This window comes from Falco biarmicus, chromosome 4 (genome assembly GCF_023638135.1).
Source record: "Falco biarmicus isolate bFalBia1 chromosome 4, bFalBia1.pri, whole genome shotgun sequence".
Taxonomy (NCBI): domain Eukaryota; kingdom Metazoa; phylum Chordata; class Aves; order Falconiformes; family Falconidae; genus Falco; species Falco biarmicus.
In genome coordinates, this window is record NC_079291.1 from 109905016 (window position 1) to 109923461 (window position 18446).

Below are 18446 nucleotides of genomic sequence, written 5' to 3' on the forward strand. Positions count from 1 at the left end.
GTTGCATAATGGTCTTTAAGAATATTGGCTAAGTTAATTATAGTCTGAGCAGAATAGCCACCACTTGTCTAGAAGAGGGATGTCTTTAGGTGTCTCTGGAGCACTTCCTTCCTTTCCACACTTACCTGAAAGGGTCTCCTTAGAATTTGAGGGGTAGAACTGGAGGAAAGAACTGTTCATTCTTCAAAGCATGTTGAATTAGAATTTGATCAGTGGTATTACTTCTTCTTCTACCTTGTATATTTATATAAATGCAGATTGGATTCATATATACTTGAATTTTGAATAGTCAAAGAATGTCGAAATGGGTGGGAGCAAAAGCAGCAACTTGGCAGGGAAATAGCCCTTGGGCAAAGAGATGCTAAACTGAGTCCCAGCAAAAATTGATTTTGATTTGGCTGAGTTTGAAGATTTTGTGAACTATAGTTGGAGCACGTATAGTTGTTTTTGGGTTTCATTTGGTTTTCTTTGTAATGCAATTATAGAAGCTTTTCATAGGTATTTCGATATTTGAAGGGAAAGCCATGTTTTTCAGGTCAAGAAGTAGAGGGATCAAATGACAATTGCCAAAATACAAGCTGAGTTAGATCTCATAAAGGAACAAGAATAAACAGTAGAACAATTAAGTAACAGGAGAACTAAGAAAAAATGTAATTGCTAAGGAGAGAGGTAATTTAGATAATTTGAGTGTCAATATTACATGAATATTTGAAGTGACAAAGATTATGATAAATACAGGAGCAAGTGCAAGATGGCAGGTGGGATAAAAGCAAAAAATGAGATGGAGGAAAAAAATCAAAGATTGTCCTGGGCTCGTATCAGTCAGACCAAATATTCTTCGTCTTGGAAATCAAAACCGCTGACTCACGACAGACAGAAGAATTCCACACCACACATCTCTAACGACTAGAAATGTACGAGTTACACTGGAGAAGGTTAAGCACTAATAGTACAGGAATTACATTGTGGGTAAGGAAGTGGCTACTGAGGTGATAGGCAGTTATTGAAGAAAAACTAATGGGAAGGATATAACTGGGATGTGGAGCTCAAGTAGAATTTTCGTTAAGTTGGCAGAAAAAAGTAGGTATGTGCTGCTAAAACCTATAGATGATACAGAGCTGGAAGACTAGAGGACCAAAATATCCTAAGGAAAGAATGAAATCGATGAATGGAGTTAACCCCCCACCCCGCGCCCCAAACTTAAATGCAATATTCAAAGTAATTTATTTATGGACTAATAACATGCATCTGTCAGAAATCCAGAGCTCACTAACTGAAATCTAATGGGAAAGATTTGTGCAGTGGAAAAATCCCCAAATCTTATCACACATTCAGTGAAGTATTTCCAACAGGTGCTGGGCATGATGCTGTGTATCGTTTACATCACTCCTGCTCAAGAAAGTTGCATGTAAGCTGATCTGGCACAGAAAAGTGCTGTTAAACTGACCAGGCAGATGGATCAGTCTATACCTATATACCTATATAGGAAGTATATACCTATACACACAAGAGAAGAATGTGTGTTGCCTAGTTCAGCAAAACGAAGGCTTGAATGCAGTACAGTTGCTTCTTATACATGTATTGCACCGGTAAAGAACTTGGTAAAGAAAAAAGCTAGACTAAAGGATGGTGCGAACCAAGAAGAAATGGGTATAAACTGAATTAAACTGGGCTGGAAATAAGCACTTATTGTATAATTTAGCAAAGCAGTGAGATCTTGAAGTGGCTTTCTGATATGGAGCATCCAAAAATAAGGAACTCCTTAGCCCCTCGTTGCTTACTGCTTTATCCACTCAATGTGCAGTGAGTATGGCACGGATACTCACTGGTTGCTGGTTCAGACCTTACCCTGTTTCGGGTGAATCTGGCAGAGGCGATGTATCTGCTTCACTGTGTTGCCAGTGGCACTGAATGGGACTACAAAGGTTTTGGTATTTATTGTATTATATATTCCCTGTGGCCTGAGAAATGCAGTAAAACAGGCCCAGTTACAGTTATCAGGGAGAGACGTGGTGAGGCACACCTTAAAAAGAAGCCACCTTCACTTTGCTAGTGCAAAGGGGCAGCTGGAGGAGAGCTGGCTTTTGCTTTTGACAGTTTTTTGGAGTACTAGTGTTCAGTCTTGCCCTTCTTCACTGAGGAAATCTGTATGGAAAAGAGCCTCGGCAAAAGTGATGCCAGCCTAGAATGTCTTCACATTGAAGTTGTGATAAAGAATTCAAAAAATTAGAGCAGCTTTTGTTACTGCTCAACCAGCTTTCCAAACTACCTGTGCAAAGCCTTTTAAGGTCCTCCTCTGAACAGGAAGGGAAGTGACTGCTAAGAGAAGAAAAAAAGCTATACAGCGTAATTTTTACTTGGAATAGTACGTAGAAAATGTACTGAAAAAGGCTTTTTTTTTTTTTTTTTTTGTAAGCATCAAAAAGTATTCTAACTTGCGATTTTGTAGACTGTGTTTTCCATTGCTAGATAACTAATTACCTCATAGAGAATAGTTTCCTTCTTGAGTATTTTTACACACAGTCTTAAAAGTGAGTACCCTAGTATGGACTCAACTGCTGTTAAAAGGCACACTCCACTATTTTCCCTGAGATACTGAAACAGGTGATCTCCCATTGTCCAGTCCAGCCCTATTGTTCCAGTATTCTGCTGGACAAAAATAATCCCATGCCCCTGAGAGATCAGGTTTCTAGAGAAAAAGTAGGATGTCAACTTATTAGGGAAAAAGAGTTTTTAAAGTAGCATCACTTGTTGAAATAAGCTGGTCCCCTTCCACAGCCAGTCAACCCCAACGGTCAAGGATGCGGTCTTCTTTTACCGCAGCTCTTGATTAAAGAAGCCAGATTTCAACTCCTCTTTGTGAAAAGGGAACATTAAAAGCAAGCAGTTGCACAGCAGCTTTCAGGCAGTTCTTTCCAGAGAAAAAATTGCTCCCGAAAGACAAGGAAGGAATGCGGGCTATGTGATAGGAGAGGGCTCCCCCTGTGTGCTGAAGCAGCTGGGACTGAAATGCGAAGGCATGCGTTTGGACCGGGGGAGCCGAAAGGCAGGCAGGCAGGCAAGGGAAAGGGGGATGATATGTCTAGAAGACTGTCCAGCTACTGGGAAGTTAAACTCCCTTACACCATTCACAGTGTACATACATCCACCTATATACGTGGGGGGTACTGATACCCCCGGGGCTTGGCAGTGGCACAATCCTGCGCTGTTTGAAGTTGTAAGGAAGGTTTAGACCCTCAAACCCAGGGACTTTGACCCTGGCTGATGCTGTGCTGTATCTGGTCCTCCAGTCTTAAAAAAAACCCCTAAAATAAACCCCATTTTTTTAATATGGGATGGCAAGTAATCTTTGCATGAACAGGGAGAGATTAAGATCTACAGAACTTCAGCTTGAGCCACAAAGATCCATCCTTACTGGATCCATTCAGAATTGAAGCTTATGCTTTGAAAAAAGAGAGCCTGGAAAAAAGATGGTGGAGCTAATTCAAGTCCAGTCCTATAACCCACACTTTATCTTAATAGTACAGTATCAGTGTTACGGAACAGTGGAGTAGGAGGAGACATGGAGCAGAGGTAATGCACTGAGTGAAACACTTGAGCTCTCCCCCAAACACCAGCAGAGTTCAGAACTCTGCTATATGAGCTGGGCATAAGACCTCTCTGTCAGTGGTTGCCTGGGCTCCTCTTCTTGCTTCTCCTGGTGCAGTACAAGTACGCAGCCACACAGAGGAGGTACTGGTGGCTGGTCTGAACAAGGATGAGCTTCCCGAGTCTCTCCTGAGGAGCCGAGAGATACTGGAAAATGATATATAAACAGCTAAAGACAAGCTTGCTCCACCAGCAGCTAGACAGGTGGAGCACTGATCCACCACCAGATCAGTGTCTGCGGTGGTGGGGGGCAAGAGGTTCTCTTGTTCTACAGACAAATCAAGAATATTTGAAAATGAGCTCCTCTGTTTTGGATTTTTCCATAATTTCTCTTGGTGCTTATCCTCGTTTAAAAATTGTAACGCAGATGTAGCACATGGTCCTTATTCAAAATAAACCGTGGCAATGACTGCTGGGGAGAGGGACAGAATCCTCGCAAGTTAAACATGGAGTAAAGCCAAACGGCTTTGCTTAACAGGTTATGATTTAAAGGTCAGAGAAATCAAATAAAAAAGTCAAGTGGAGACAGAGAAGGCTAACAAAAAAAGTAGAGAGGGAACACCCACCAGAGTGGGGAAAGGAAAGGAGACCAAGGAAAAGCCTCCAAAAAAAAGATATTTCTATTAGGTTCAGCTTAAATAAAAAAAATCAGAGAGTAAAAATAGATGAAAAATAAGATAAAATAAAAAAATCAAAGGGATGTTATATGATAGTAATTATAGCACTAAGACAAAACAGTGAGATCGAACTTTGACCCTACTTTTCTATTCGTGTGGCAGCTATTGCCTGTTCTAGAATGATGGGATTACTGTTTTCCTTGCTTTAATTTCAAAAAGGCTGGGTTTTGCTCTATAGTGGAATGAGGACATTTTTCAAAGTTTCCCCCAAATGCCTGTGGGACAAAAAAGCTATTTCTCACAGAAGCCTACTAAGAACATACAGGTTACTCTACAGTGGTGGGCTCATGGTTACTTAAAAATGAAATTTTTCTTTGCTCTTGAGGGTAGGCACCACAGAGTTCCAGATTTCCCAGACACAGTGTCTGCTTCTGCCAACACAACGGGCAGATTGTGAGATGATCAGAAGATCATCTGGCAGAAGATAAAAAAGTTAACAAAAGCACGATTTTGTTGTGTGAATGAAGACAAAAAGAGAACAGCATTGTTATTGCATTTCAAATAAACGGGGGAAAGTATCTATTAACTACCGATACTTCTTATGTTTTTAGTTTTAGCTAGCATTTGGTTGCCTTTTGCATTATAAAATCATTAGTACTAAGGCTAAAGCGCTATATCCTACAGACAACTGAAGTCATCCTAATCATCCTGTCCTGAGGCTTGACTCTGTCAGGTCGCCTGTGGGGCGTTTTCCTTGGGGCTTCTCTTCCAAGGAGCACCTTCACGAGCAGCTCCTCGCCTTACCGAGCTTCCCTTGGCTTGTCTGCAGGGATCATCTGTTTTACCAGGTACACGGCCCGTGATAAGCATTCAATATAGTGTATTAATAATAAAAGAGTATCAAGCCACATCCTGAATGCTTTTATTTCATTTGGACAAATTTCTGTTGATGTCGGTAGAAATGTGGACCACATAATCTTAAACCTTTAATATACGCGCCTTAGTATATTCTCTCTTACAGTCTAAACATCATCAGAGCCCTTCAAAAGGGGCATTGCAAAGGCACACTCGCTTAGCTCTTGGCACATTATTTCAAAACAAGCTAAGAAAGATAAGCACTTATTAGTATTTTGAATTAATCATCCTCATTTAATGATACATTAACAACTGACAACCAAAAGCATTTATGTAGGCATTCAACATTAGCAAACAACCAGTAAGCTATTTACCTGTTATTTCTGTTCACGAATGAGACTAAAAAAGCAACAGAATTGAGCAATACATCCCTCCCTCCCTTAGTAATTACTCCACCTACTGGTACAGGATCTCAATAAGTATTTAAATATAGGTTATGTTAACTTTTCATGATCAATTTGTTAGTAAAATCTCTGCTCAACATTTTTATGTTGTCTCCCACTGTTTTTTAATTACTGGCAATATTAAAAATTTTAGGATTTATTTTCCTGCCTAACTTTGTAATTAATATATCACAATACCCAAATATCAAATGCAAATGCTTAAAATAAATCAAGATTTGTGTAATGAAATAGTGACTATCTTAAACATATGGACATCAAAGTCCGAGTCTCTGCCTCTGCTGCGATCTCTGCCAGTTACACGGTATCTGCCCTGAACAGGTAACTTATTCAAAGATGGACAAAGCATCCTTGGTGTAGGAAAAAAAAATGCTACCGTTTTATACTTGTGTTCAATAAACTCGACTGCTGTGAGCTTTGCTGGAGTGAAGTATGCCTTAAATGTGGCCTTTTACCAGGATGTGGTGAGTTCAGGGTCCATACATACTTACTTTCTTCTGCTTTTCTTAATTCCATACATTTATATTAGGATCTAAAAGGGTAACAGCTGTTTTTCTTATATTTTCACAAATGTAAAAAAACTAAAAGGTTAAAAAAAGCTTGGGTTAAAATAAGCATCTCCTCTTTCATATACACACAACTAAACATGTATGTGTACACATTAAAGCAGCACATTAAAATGCATTCAATCTTAAAATAATGTAAATAAATAAATACAACAGCATTATGATTTTTTTTTTATAGGGAGCATTTAGTATTTGTAAAATGTATACCCATTTTCTTGTTTCATGTGATGCAACTTCTGTAAGACGATGTAATACGTTGTAATACTAAAAAAAGTTCTCCCAGCAAAGAAGATGCCAGAAGATGTCGCTAGGATTCAAAGAACCAAAACTCACCGCAGTGAAAGAGGTCCAGACCTTCCCCATGTCAAAAATCGTTTTAACGTGACAGATTGAAGAATGACTTTTGATTTCTATACCCTTTGACAGATACTGTGTTTCGTGTTGTGTGATGTGTATATATGGCCCGGGAACATTGTTCCTGATTAGTTTTGATGGTTTAGATTCTCTGACGGTATTTTTAGGAAGGTATCTTGCTGCTGCCTGACTAACTTGCCTTTGAGTCGCAATAATAACTCAGTAAGAATTTTAATGGGAAAAGTAATTTGCTTACTAGGCACTACGATTTAACAGAACTTTTAGGCAGATGGTAAAGAATAACTACTTAGATTTTGTTTGCAGTCACTGATGGCTGTTGAAGCACATACAAACTTTCTGAGGTAAACAATGAACAGAAAAACCCTTATTGATTGCTAATGAGGACTACAGAAGATGCTCAATTAGTATCGACAGTCTGCTTGTTTATTGACAAGCCATATTGCTCTGTTTATATAGGTAACCTGATGTCAGAGTTTGGAAAGGTAAAAGATTAAAGAGGCAGATACTAAAATGCTGCCCAGACCTTTTCCAGGTCTCTGTGCTCCCTTGGCTGGAGCAAGGAGACAGTCAGGCTAATCTCCTGAGCACATGTAGGACCTGGGCTTCCATCAGATGTGATTCCACAAATCTGGGTGCATCCACTTTATGGTCGTATGATGCCACAGCTACCATTTATCCCCTATTTAAATGTCTTCCTAAGAGAAAGAAATACAGCAGGTATGGTTTTAGAGGTCATTAGATCATTTACCAACCTTCTTAAGGCAAGCTGTTCTTAAATTACTCCCGCTGTTAGTATAGATCTAATTACACCAGTGTGATCACCAGAGTGATTTGCTTGACACCAGTTCAGCAGGATTCTCAGATACTCCCACTGAAACTCTGTATTTATCTTCATTCGTGCAGAGTGGTCTAGTGTGGTCTTTTAATTTCTTATTTGTTAGGCAGTCTTCCTTTCCAGACATAAGGAAGACGAGTATGTTCCTGCAAGTAAGTGCCAACAGACTGTGACAGAAAGAAAACTCTCAGCGGTGATGTTAATTGGTGGGATGAACACGGCCTGGCTAACGCAAGGAGATTCAGCGTTAGGAGTCTGAGGGATGACACAAAGCTGTAGCAAACCTGCAAGTCACAGCCCTGTTCCTTTTCCCCGATCGATGGTTATACTTCAGGTGAACTTCTGAGACACTGGGCAAAGCAGAAAGTCATTTAGAGATAAGGTTCCCACCTCAGATTTAGTGCAGAGGGATTTACTTCCCCGAATAAGCAGGCTAATACTGAATTCTAGATTTCCGTATAACTCCATGATGGGATCCTTCCCAGTTAAATGCCTTCTTCAGTTAAGATCAAGTAACTGTACCGTCTGGCCACCATAAAAGCTTCAGTGATTTGAAACAATTTGCTGCTCATCATAAGTACTTTGCTTTAAAAGAAAAGTCTTACAGACGGAAGGTAATAGAACTGTGACTGCTCTTATGGAAGCCCAAGAACAGGTAATTTGATAAGACTTTGCTTTTTTCTCTGGAGGTAATAATTTTTATTTACACTGTGTTCACATTTGGTTCAATTTTTATCTCTGAGCATATTAAAATTAAACTGGAGAAAACTGCTTGGCTGTAGTTAAATCATATAAGGGATCAGGGAATGGAGAATGAGTAAGATAAAGAGAAAACCAGGAAAAAGGGAAACAAATCAAACCAGATCTCTAAGTAGCTGAAGACAGCTGAGTAAGGGCTCCTTGACCCCAGTTGCTACCGAACTCAGTGTAATTGTACCGAACTTCCCTGTGGGTGAAGAGCAAAGAAGGTATTAAAACATTTTAGCAGAGTGTTAAAAAATGAAACTCTTTGGGTTCTGCTATTCTAGTCTCAAAATAATTAAAAGACCATCTTCTTCACTTCTGCATTGTTTGTTCGTTTATTACCAGTGTGCTGCTCTTTTCTTTTAAATCAAACAGGACCAGGATGTAGCTGGGAACGCTGTGCTTTTGTGATGTTATGTCATTATGGATATTGTGTCTGTGGTGCACAGACTTCTTCCTTCCATTAAGGATAATAATTCTTGTTCTTTTGTGGATAATGCAACATGGTCTCAACAGAGCTGGACTGAAATAATATTTCCCTAATACGATTTGCCTTAGCTTCAACTGCTAACATGACAGTAAACATTTTTAAGAGCATTTCATGCTAATACACATGCACAATGCAATATTCTACACATAATTTAGTTTATCACAACTCATACCATGAGCTGATAGGCAGCTTTGAATAGGTATTTCACTATGATTGCTTTATATGCAAATGCTGCTACGGAAACAGGCATGGAATAGCCTGCACTGAGCAACCACCTGCGGAGCTTTGCCGATCCAGACAGCGGAGGTTTTGGCAGTGATCCTTGGTATCAACAGATGGAGGCAGAGATAAGTGATTCCACTGGCTAGAACACTTCACTGGGTAGTTTTACCTACTGGGTTGTTTTTAAGGAAAGATTTGAAAACGGCTTCCTAAAAGATCTGTCAAAAGTATTCAAAGAGATTACAAAGGTAGAAATTTAGATTTCCATCATTTTATTGCCTGCAAGCTGAGTAGGTTTGTCTCATGGAAAACTATTAAAATCATATTCCTAGATAAAATTGTATTCTGTATTTTCATCATAGCTGTGAGTAAAACAAGCTGTCATGTTTTTAAATTAAATAGAAACAACATCAGTTTTGGAAAGAGGTTTTTGACCACACGCAGTTACATCAGATGGAACTTCTCTGAGTTCAGGGACTCTTGTTTTTCTTTGTAGTGGGAAGACTTGTAAAGTGGCTGGTAAGAGCCAAGCTGGCAAGCCTTGAATCCTGTAAGCGAGGACGCTCTCGATCCCGATACAGTTCAATCATGCTGTCAAAGGTATGGAGAAAACTGCATCCTGGGACCAGACAAAAGCCTGAGACCCAGTCTGGTGGCTGCAGCGAGCCCGGTGGCCTGAGGTGCAACAGGCAGAGCTGCCAGCTGCAGCTTTTCTCCTTCACCGATTCTCTGCCATTCTGTGCACCGGCAGGACTCGCTAGGGAGCCCAGGCAAGTATTTATAGAGAAATAAATAAACATGTAATATGCAAAATGCGTATTTAAAAAAATCTCAATATATCTGATGTCTTGGAGTATAGATTTAATGGCTTTAAGAATCACAGGATCTGCACCCCTGAGGCTGCAACATGAGCAAAGGTCCTGCCCTTGGCGCGCGCTCCTGCTGGCACGCTGGCAGCGAACCACGCTGGCCCTCCAACATACTGCAAGGCCAGTCGTCTCCATCAAGATTTGGCTGCAGAGCTCTAAATAAAGACTTATTTTCCTAATCATTGACTTGTTTTCTGATGGATAGTCAATTGGAATAGTACCGACCGTTGTAGGCATTTATAAATTGAAGCTTTTTTTTATGTATGATGCATCCACTGCCACAGTAGTGGCTGGATTGTAAATAATTTTTACCCCCCCACATAGATAATAAGGGAATTCCAAACATGGCACATCTATAGCTGTACTATTGACTGTAAACTGTTAATTTAAAAGCAGAAGTAGCAAACCACACCAATTACTCTTTGATATTTATATTACTTTGGTTTCTAAGACCACACATTCACATGACCATAGTTGATTTGGGAGAAATTACTGGCTTTGCATTTTATGTGACCTGTAGAAACAGGCAGTACCCCACTGCCCCACAAATGAATGGGCTGTATTTCTCAAGAATAGGAAATAATTTCTTAGATTAGGAAAGGAGAAGACTATTCAAAGATGAAAGGGACAGCTTGGTTTAACAGCCTGATTTTATTCTTAGGAAAATAACACAGCTAAAAATTAACTACACGTGAAGAGATATCTGCACTATAAATACTACAGATCTGTTTCACCATTTTCCCTTAAAGCTGGGAAGACTAATGGGCATTTGGAAATAGCATCTTCTGTGGAAATTCAGATCCCCTTTGTCTGTCCTAAACTGGTGGATAATATAACAAGGCAAATTTTCTGCAAAAAGGAAGCAGAGTCTGATTAACTGGGAGGAAAATCAACAAATATTGCAAATATTCTGAAGGGGTATCTCTGGTTTTGGTCAACTCAACTGCAATTCGTAATTTAAGAATAGGATAAGGAAAAGGGAATTCATGTTGCATAACATCCTGTTGCCATTGGCAAAGGCAGAATTCCTCAGTAACCCAAACTAAGTAGAAATCTAACAGAAGTCCAGCAGCTAGCCAGAAAATACTATCTTCAAATTCATCCAAAACTTTTTTTGTTTAAGAGGAAAAAAACCCTTTTCATGGACACGATGAGTGACAGCAATGACTGAGGAATTTAGAAACTTTCTTAAAAATTTCTTTGTGTCCCATTTTCATTCTGGACTTACATAGGCAGTTTTTCTTTGGAAATGAGTAAAAACTTTATTTACATACAACAGATAACCATTCTTTGGACGACACCAGTAAACATAAAGATTCTTCCTCCCTTGTCTGCTTTAAAATCCAGGGAAGCATGCCTGCCCAAGACCTTACTTTTTTTACCCAAAATGTGAAGAATCAAGTATTTTAAATGACTGTGAATCCATTCATGCTACAATATTGTCTATTACTGTTTTAAATTTTGATTTACATTGACTTGCATACTCTGGGCAACTCTAAATTTGACTCTTGGCTTTATTTTAATATATGGCTAATTTACAAGTCCTAAAACAAGCTGTATTTTGGCATTAGGTGATTTATTTCTTTCCCCTCCTTGTCATTCTTTTTCAGTGCCCTTTACAATGGTCTTGAGTCATGTTGAATGGAAACTTCTCCATTGTATGTGGTTCTGCGGTTGAAACAATTTTGTGCTTAGTTTCAAGTGGCTGTAATATAAATAGAAGCCACGCCACTTTTTTATGTGGGATGGTGTATTTTTATAACTTAAAGCATGATGATATATTTGAAGAACAAATTAGTCATTCTGCCTCAAGAACTAGTCTGTCTGAGGTATGCCACAAAATTGGTTTCAAGTTGTTTACCTGGTGTGCAGCCTACTGGGAGTAAAAACAGATTCTTGATTTAGGCTTTGTAATTCCCGTATTACAGTTTGGCTTATTCTATTCTGTTGCTTAACTGATTACCATGGAGCTGCACTGTACCGAGCAGCGCTACAGTCCTTAATAGCTTATTGTCAGAATGTATTGTCATGGTTTATTCCTTCAGTATGTTAAAAGAAGGACATGAAAGTTACAGCTGATAATGCTGCTCTTGATCAGACTGGCTGCCTAGCTACGAAGATATAAACGATGATATTTAGCATTTATATAGCATTTTGCAAAGAATCATAGACTCATACAATGGTTTGGGTTAGAACAGACCTTTAGGTCTAGATGATCTAGTCTGACCCCTCCTACCATGGGCAGGGCCACCTTCCACTGCCCAGGTCACTCCCAGCCCCGTCCAGCCTGGCCTTGGGCACTGCCAGGGATGGGGCACCCACAGCTGCTCTGGGCAGCCTGGGCCAGCCCCTCGCCGCCCTCATTGTAAAGAATTTCTTCCTTGTATTCAACCTAAATCTACCCTCTTTCAGTTTAAAACCATTGCCCCTTGTCCTGTCACTACATACAGGTCCTGATAAAAAGTCTTTCTCTATCTTTATTACAAACTCCTTTTAAGCACTGAAATGCCACAGTGTCTCCCCGGAGCCTTCTCTTCTCCAGGCTGAACAACCCCAGCTCTCTCAGCCCGTCTTCACAGCAGAGGTGTTCTAGCCCTTTGATCATTCTCATGGCCCTCCTCTGGACCCACTCTAACAGGTCCACATCTTCCTTGTACTGGGGACCCCCGAGCTGAATGGAGCACTCCGGGTAAGGTCTCATGAGAGTGGAGTAGAAGGGGAGAATTGCCTCTCTTGACCTGCTGGCCACGTTTCTTGTGATGCAGCCCAGGACACGGTTGGCTTGCTGGGCTGCAAGCGCACATTGTGGAAAAATTCCAGTTTTTCATCCACTAGTATCCCCAAGTCCCATCTGCAGGACTGCTCTCAATCAATTTGTCACCCAGTCTGTACAGATATTGGGGGTCTGCCAGGACCCAAGTGCAGGACCCTGCCCTCCAGGTCCTTCTGGATGGCATCCCTTCCTTCTAGCGTATTGACGGCACCACTCAGCTTGGCGTCACCCGCACACTCGCTGAGGGTGCACTCCATGCCACTAAGTCATTAATAAACAGTACTGGTCCCAGTACAGACCCTTGAGGGACACCACTTGTCACTGGTTTCCATTTGAACATTGAGCCGTTGACTGTAACACTAGATGCAGTGATCCAGCCAGTTCCTTATCCATCCAATTGTCCACCCATCAAATCCATATCTTTCCGATTTAGAGGCAAAATATTTACATTCTTAGAGCCTTTCACCAAAATACCACACTCTCAGAATTTATTTAAATGATCAATAAAATAAACTTCACCTTTTGAAAGCATGGAAATGGAAACACAAAGATGATTTCTGAAGTCTGAAAGCCAGCTGGCAGCAAGGCCAGGTGCAGAATTCTGCATCCCCACACTATCATTATCAGGCCATTTAAGATTAAATAAGTGAAATGCGTCTATTTGCAACCTTTGACACAAGTTTTCTAGTATGCTATTTCAGGAGTTTCCTAGATTTTTAAGGTATTTTCATGAACTGCAGCACATAAAAAAAGATTATCATGTAACTCATTTCTCACCAGAACAACAAAACCTATTGTCTTACTATTCTTTCTGACATCCTTGGGGCAAAGATTGTTTATGACAGTGCTTCTTATTATTTCCGTGATATTTTATACAGGTGTAACTGAAAGGAAACAATACACAGCCTGGTAATTCACTGAATCCACAGTTACCAGTTCACTGGTAGAAACACACCAACACTTGCACATGATTGTATCTGGAGATAGTCTCACTTAAATATGACAAAATTGTAACACGTGTTGATAAGCTCTGAATCCACGTAGTTCAGGGTATGTCTGCACAGTTTTCCAGCCAAATTCTCTGAGGAAACTTTTGAGCTTAAAATTATAGAATAAGATGCTCTCTTTTAAAAACAACAGTTTCCTACCTGAGGCTGCTGAGTGGCAGTGGGTCTCTGAGGAGATGGTATAGGAGTTTTGGACAACATTTGGTTCATTTTGCTTACAACTAGATCAGTTATGTGTTGCCTGTCTTCAGCCTGGTGCTCACCAATCAGAGGCATTGCACAGTCCATGACCTGTAGAATAAAACCATACGTCAGCTGCTGATACAGCACCGAGTAAACTTGTTCCACATCTGTGTAGTATGTCAGGTCATCTGTTTACTTAATTGTTTTTAAGAAAAGTCAAACAAGATCTTTAGAAATGGTATATGTTAGATCAGAAAAAAAAAACAAAACCAAACAACAGCCCCCATGCAGGATATGGGTCAGAGCAAGAGAAGAGGAACTTTACAACGTCATCCCTTTCCAGTCTTCAAGCAACGTACAGGTTCAGTACTTGAGCGTGCATGCTCTGGGGAACACGACTCCTGCGGGAAGCACAGAGCTGATAAAGAAAATGAAATTTCTGTGGTCTGCTAAAAATCTGAAGTAACTGTCTGTGTTTCTGTCTAAGCTACATTTCCGAAGATTTTCCCTCTTAGGTGTTTTTGTGGCTCATACCGTGTTCATTAGCAGAATTAGAACATGGAAATGTGAATTAAAACTTCAGCTTCCTAGTTATTTGTCAGATTTCTGCTAGGGAAGGCTGGGTCCTTATTGATTAATGAAAAATTTAAGATAAGACCTTGTTATTGATATGGTTTTTTTGAAAAGTAGTGTGGCTGCACGGCAGCTGATGCAAAAAAGAAGTAAGAATTTCTACAAAGAAAGCAGGATATCAGAGGCAAATAAAAATGTGCACATTCCCATTCTAAATGGGGCAGGTTAGTAGTGTTCAGCAATTATTTAATTTAGTTGTTCAGATGAATAAAACTAATACTGAATTCAGTCACTTTAGTGGGTTATAAGCATTTGTTATTTCTACGGAATTATTTCTATAGTTATCTACTTTTGGCACATCTGTGCTTGTTTCAGGGGAAATAAAAGCATAACATAATAACCCCAACTATACTCACAATGGCACTGGACACTCTTATTTCAACAATAAAAGGATGTAGTTCCCTTTCAAGGAACTGCAATCCTTTTTCGACATATATCAAGGCTGCTCAGAAACAGGTGAAGGCATGTCACCTGCGGTCCTGCATTCTGCTGTTTCTCATAGGTATGGATCACAAGTGACTGAGGTCCACAATACAAACAAGAGTATTAATAATTAATAAGAGGCTGTCAGGGATAAAGCAGTTAAACTACATTAGCAGTAATATACCATATGGATGTCATTATATCCGGTCCAGTTAGTCTTTGTACAAACTTGAGTTGTGTCCATCTACCACTCAGTCTATGAAAAGCTGTCCAGCCGCCAAATCTCACACAATAAATATTTCTCACTAGCGTAGGCAAATCCTGCAGTAGACACAATAATAAGCTGTGCTGGGAAGTGAGAGGGTGGTGGTGGGTGAAGAAGGAAAGACTCATTAGTAAGGGAGCCTCATGGGTTTAGTACAAACCAATCAGTGAATTTTGTAAGGGTGTTTTAGTACTTCCAAAAGCGCACCCTCCTGTGTCTCTTCAGATTCTGCAGTTCCTTCTCTATTGCAGGTAAATGAAACAAGGTTGAGAAGGTTCAACAGAGTCAGAAGAGCGTTGGAGGACTTTTGCTGCCACAGGCAATTGTAAGTGCTAATGGCCAAAAAACCACAAACGTCTCCCCCTCCTATCCAATCTCTAGCCAAAGGACCAGGCAGACAGCTCTGCTATGGGGAGGCAGGACTGGTTTGGCTGGAGAGGTTAATTCCCATCTCCTGGGGTGGGCGTTCTGCTATAGATTGTTGCCTTCAGCTATTTTTGTTAGTTAACCAGCTCGTGTAGTTTAAGGGAAGATACTGAAATTTTGTGGTAAGACCTGATACAAGGTGGAAGAATTTTGTTATCTGTAGGGGTATCACCGAAGAGCATGAAGCTAGTGCATCTGCATTGTATGGACCCCTCCTGAGGTGGAAGAGATACAGTGGGAACAACGAAACTCTTCCCAATTCATCAGCCTACACCAAACACTTTATCTCCTTTATAAACCAAGAGCAGTTTCATCTTCCTTCTTTTAGATATTCAAGTGCTTCTAGGAATTAGACACACAAATTGAGTATTACCTAAAATCGTTTAGGTTGGAAAAGACCTTTGAGATCATCAAGCCCAACCGTTAACCCAGGACTGCCAAGCCCAGCACTGAACCGTGTCCCTAAACACCACATCTACATGGCTATTAAACACCTCTGGGGACGGTGGCTCCACCACCTCCCTGGGCAGCCTGTTCCCATGCTCGGCCACCCTTTCCGTGAAGACATTTTTCCTGACATCCCATCTAAACCTCCCCTGGCGCAACCTGAGGCCATTTCCTCTTGTCCTGTCACTTGTCACCTGGGAGAAGAGACCGACCCCCCCTGCCCACAGCCCCTGTCAGGTCGTTGCAGGGAGCGATAAGGTCCCCCCTGAGCCCCCTCCTCTCCCGGCTGAACACCCCCCGTTCCCTCAGCTGCTCCTCACAGGACTTGTGCCCCAGCCCCTTCCCCAGCTCCGCTGCCCGTCTCTGGACATGCTCCAGCCCCTCAGTGTCTGTCTTGCAGTGAGGGGCCCAAAACCGAACACAGGATTCGAGGGGCGGCCGCACCAGTGCCGAGCGCAGGGGGACGGTCACTGCCCTGGTCCTGCTGGCCACACTGTTTCAGATACCCGCCAGGATGCTGTTGGCCTCCCTGGCCACCCGGCACACTGCTGGCTCATGTTCAGGTGGCTGTTGACCAACCCCCCAGGCCCTTTCCCCCCAGGCAGTTCCCAGCCCCCTGCCCCCAGCCCGCAGCGCTGCTGGGGCTGGTGTGACCCCCGGGCAGGGCCCGGCACTCAGCCCCCTCAAACCCCATGCGGTGGCCTCGGCCCATCGGCCCGGCCTGGCCAGGCCCCTCTGCAGAGCCCCCTGCCCTCCAGCACATCAACACTCCCCCCCAACCTGGTGTGCAAACTGACTGAGCGTGCACTGGATCCCCTCATCCAGGTCACTGATAACGATACTAACCAGGACTGGCCCCAGCCCTGAGCCCTGGGGAACACCGCTTGTGACCAGCCACCAACTGGCTTTAATGCCATTTACTACTGCCCACGGGCTCGGCCGTCTTGCCAGCCTTTAACCCAGCAAAGTATACACCTGTCCAAGCCATGAGCAGCCAGTTTCTCCAGGAGAATGCTTAAAAGAGGCATTTGGATTTAAACGAACATGCACATTCATCACAACGCTGGAATGTAATCTTCCATCTTGCATAGTAGTTGGGAATGAGCTGCACTGTAAATAGTATTGCCAAAGCTTGAGGATTTTCAAAATATGTAAGTGCCACAGAAATTCTTACCGAGACGGAGAAAGACTGCTTCATTCTAATAACAAGATTAGTTTTAAGTCCAAAAGCATTTACATTATTCTGTTCGTTCATTTACAAGAGACACTGGCATGGAGTATTGGCAACCAAAACGCTGGCAATACTTGTTCTGGAATTTTCAGATCTGGGGTGTCTCTTCTAAGCTTCCTCACAGCTAAAAGGCTTTAAAATAATAGCAAAGTAAACAATGAAATAATAATTGAAATCCAGAGCAAATGTTTCTTAAGAAATGAATGAATGGTTTTCCACTCTTGGGGCACATAAATAGTATTGAAGAAATGCTTAATAATTACACGGGAAGTTTATAGAATGCACTATATCTTTTAATACAGATATTTTTAAGTGGAACATACCTGATGTTTTTAATTAATTGAGAGGAAAGTATTGAACCGATACAAGCTGATATTTCTGAATAGGTAAAATGTGGTCTTGCTGGTTGTGTGGCTCTTGAAGCACAAAATCTTTGAGGATTTACTTCAGTATTAATTTCTGCTCAGATATTGCTATTTCTTAAAATTGTTGTAATGTTTAAAGATCCACTTCATTTTATCATGAGCTTTTTCTTGTAAGAGTAATACGTATAATACCTGGAGGGAGGAGGCAACCGTATGTACCAGATACTTTTGCAAGGACTTTAAAGTGTTAAACATGACTGAACGTTAGAATGTCCCGGTGTCAGTGTGAAGGGCATTGGATGCTTGGTTGTCTCCTGCAAAACATCTGATTTTCAGAAAGGGAGTTACATCTGTGGTCTGAAAACCTGCCCCTTTTGAAGGCAGGCATGAATGACATCTATTTTTCAAAATATTGCTCCTCCCACTATCAGGTGTATATTAACCCCCCTCTTACCCAACAAAAGCAGCAACAGTTGTATGTTTCTCAAGTGTGCAAAGAAATCCTCACTTTTCTTACCATCCAATTACATTAAAAAAATTATTTGGATTGACTGTGAAACTAATTGTCTAAAATAAGGTCAAGCCAAAGGATTAGACAGGTTTAAGATCTGCAGGACTGGCTTCTGACAGAATTTCTGTTTTTAAATACTTCTCTAACTGCAGGTTTACATATAAACATTCTTTAGGAGGTACTGCTATGTTGTTTACCAGAACATGTGGGAAAAGTGTAGTTCTATGGCTAAGGATAAAAAAAGAAGCCTTGAGGTGTTGCTCAAAACTTCACGTTGACTTCAGTGGAGAAGATCTTACGTTTCTTGAGGACAGCACTTGCAGGCATAGCTGCCCTGTTCCCATGTTGAGTCAGATTCAGATTCATATGGTGTTACACGTCATAGCCGTCTGCCCTTGACAAGCTTGGGCCACTTGGAGAGGTTTTGGCATTGTTAAAGATCCTTCTGTGCATCGCTATAGTTGAACCAATACCGTTGGCCAAAGATATGCTGAACCTGA

General features: G+C 41.2%; 1 protein-coding gene across 1 annotated transcript in view; it reads right to left on the minus strand.

The window, feature by feature from the left end:
- Positions 1 to 18446, minus strand: part of SYN2 (synapsin II) — a 193676-nt gene that overhangs the window by 11200 nt on the left and 164030 nt on the right. Inside the window, exon 10 of the mRNA XM_056336676.1 lies at positions 13604 to 13753. Coding sequence (XP_056192651.1) covers positions 13604 to 13753 — 150 coding nt within the window. The remainder of the gene's footprint in view (positions 1 to 13603; positions 13754 to 18446) is intronic.